At 44.7% G+C, this 2,500-nt stretch overlaps 1 protein-coding gene across 7 annotated transcripts in view; it reads left to right on the top strand.

Annotated features, from left to right (window-relative positions):
• cobl (cordon-bleu WH2 repeat protein) overlaps nucleotides 1-2,500 on the top strand; it is a 112,410-nt gene that overhangs the window by 61,886 nt on the left and 48,024 nt on the right. For all 7 annotated transcript variants that reach the window (XM_066682375.1, XM_066682373.1, XM_066682379.1 and 4 more), the window contains one exon: nucleotides 1,388-1,561. In XM_066682375.1, coding sequence (XP_066538472.1) covers nucleotides 1,388-1,561 — 174 coding nt within the window. The remainder of the gene's footprint in view (nucleotides 1-1,387; nucleotides 1,562-2,500) is intronic.

Below are 2,500 nucleotides of genomic sequence, written 5' to 3'. Positions count from 1 at the left end.
GACTGTGATTAGTTCTGATTGTGAACGTTCTGCATCCTCTGCCACGACCTTCAGGGTGTTTCCACACACTCGGCACGTGGCGACGCAGCAGTCGTCTCCCTCTAATTACACACACTCAGGTACAGCCTCCCAGCGCAAACACAGCCAGAAGCCCAGTGTTGCTCTTTCTCGTGTTACATAACGCGCCGACGGTGTTGAACATTCTGTTCTGAGCGCAGGAGACAGAGGGGATGTGCCTGTCCTCCACGCACAGCTTTACGCCTGCGCCCTGAGTCCCAGCTGTTACTGTAAAGTCATTTTCCCTTTGTCATAGCTCTTGAAAAGGAGAGGAGTTCAATTCATACTGCATTTGTGTTTTTAATAATAACAATACATTTTAGTTAGAGATCACTTCTAATAGCAGTGGCTCAGTGTGCTAAAGTGATTGTTTTAGTTTGAACCTTATTAATGTTGTTTAACATGGACACCTCATAGACTCATTCCCTCACAGTCGAGTGAGAGGTGAGGCACTTGGCAGCAACACGTCAAAAAAGTTGAGAGCGGTGCAACAAAAGGCTAAAGTAAATGGTGCTAAGAAAAGACTAGATCCCACCACCTACTGAACACGACATCATCGAGAGAATCAAAGACTGTGGAGAGTTCCCTGTGCACGGGGGACGAGGCTGATGGTCCGTAACGGACGCTCGTGATTTTCTTACGACTAAAGCCTCGTGAATTTTGGTGCGAGTTTCACAGGGGACACTTCAGCAGTCTTTATTTAAAGGAGTCATATTGCCCAGCCTTTGCGCCACAGTGGAACACAGCTCTGGTTCTTAATGAAACGTCTGTGACCTGCTTTGGTCATAACCCCACGAGCCCCAGCCGTGTAAACAGCCCTGTTCAGAACGCCTGCTTTCAGCACCTGTTCCTTTAAATGATAATGAGCCGCTCGCTGTTCACCCCGACCCCAAGCGCACAGCAGCGGTTGCCCTGCGACACATCTTTTGGCTTAGGACTCATCCAAGAGAGTGTGTGTGTGTGTAACATTTAGGAAGTAGGAGAGGAAAGCAATAAGGGTAGTTGGGTGTAGAGAACACTCTCAGAAATGCTGTTACTGTGGTGATACGCTCAAGGAACGTACACATTATCTTCCGTTAGGGAACATATCTGTACCTTGTTCTATTGTAGTTGTAGATTTTGAAGCTGAATTTATAATAATTTACACAGTTCTGTAGTGCTCAGCCTGTGCTGGAGTTGTTGGAGCCTGAAGGACATCCTTCATGAAGCTGAGAGAATACCAGAGGTTCAAATAAAAACTTCAAGTCAGAGGAATGTTGCAGGATCTCGTGTGTTTGTGTGTGAGTGTTAATATCGGGATGTGCGTTCACTATTATTGTTTCTGTTCTAGGGTCTGTCTGTGGTTGGGGGGCCGTGTGTGGAGGTGAGACCCAACACTCTGGGTCAGTCTCAGTCAGCCATGAACCTGTCCAGACTGTCTCCTAAAGCAGAGCCCAAGAAACGCAGAGCTCCTGCTCCCCCACCTCCTCCACCACAGGCAAACACAACTGTCCTGGCCTCACAGGTTAGTACCTCACACACACACACACACACACATTACAAAGCCATTCACTCATCCACATGAATAGTATGATGTTATGAGCAACTGTAAGTGAACTGAAAGGCAACCTTTTTGTTCATTAAAATTGTTTTTAAAAAAGGCCAGATTTGACTGCACTGAATAATCTGAGTCTTTTTCAAATGTGAGGAAACAAGTGGAGAAAGGAGCGCAGTTGATGAATCAGCTTCAGTATTTGAAGTTCAGTCTCCCAGCGCTTTATTTACATTGTGTTTGAGTAGTGAACAAATGAACAGAGGGATTTCTGAGGCTCGTGAGAAGATGACGGTGCTGGTGGGAAGAGTTCCAGTGCAGTGCTTCCCCTTCTGATCAAACTAGTGTTAATAAAACGAGTAGAAAAAATAAACAGTGGAGTAAACGGGGCATGTTGATTGGCTGAGGAAAGTAGACTCGTGTGATGGAGGTGGTTCTGTTCACACTTCAGTTTGGATCTCATGGTCCAACGGGAAAAAACAATAAACATAGCACTAATCTAGGTTAATTTTTTAATTTAATTTGAGTTTTACAAGATACAGTTTGTTCCATCGAGTGCCATTTCATCCCCCTGATGTAGTTAATACAGCCTGGAGTGTGTTAAGCAGTAAAGTTAGCATGTTTATACACACACATGTTCCGACTTACACCGAAAATCAGTTTACGACACGACGTAGGAACAGATCAACGTCGTAAGTCGAGGACCCCCTGTACTCTTAATTCACTACAGTTCCCAGAAGGATTCCTCCCACTTGCCCACAGACTTTTTACCCTCTCGCCCTCCAGTAGGTGTTTCAGGAGCCTCCCGACCAAAACCAGCAGAATATAGTACATAAAAATATAATAATAAATACCTAAATATCTGTATATCATGTTTATAATTTAGTAATACATTCGTCTAAACTGTAACAC

The sequence above is a fragment of the Hoplias malabaricus genome, chromosome 10 (genome assembly GCF_029633855.1).
Source record: "Hoplias malabaricus isolate fHopMal1 chromosome 10, fHopMal1.hap1, whole genome shotgun sequence".
In the NCBI taxonomy this organism is placed as follows: domain Eukaryota; kingdom Metazoa; phylum Chordata; class Actinopteri; order Characiformes; family Erythrinidae; genus Hoplias; species Hoplias malabaricus.
The sequence above is the reverse complement of the archived record's forward strand: the minus strand, read 5'-3'. Positions and strand labels throughout refer to the sequence as shown.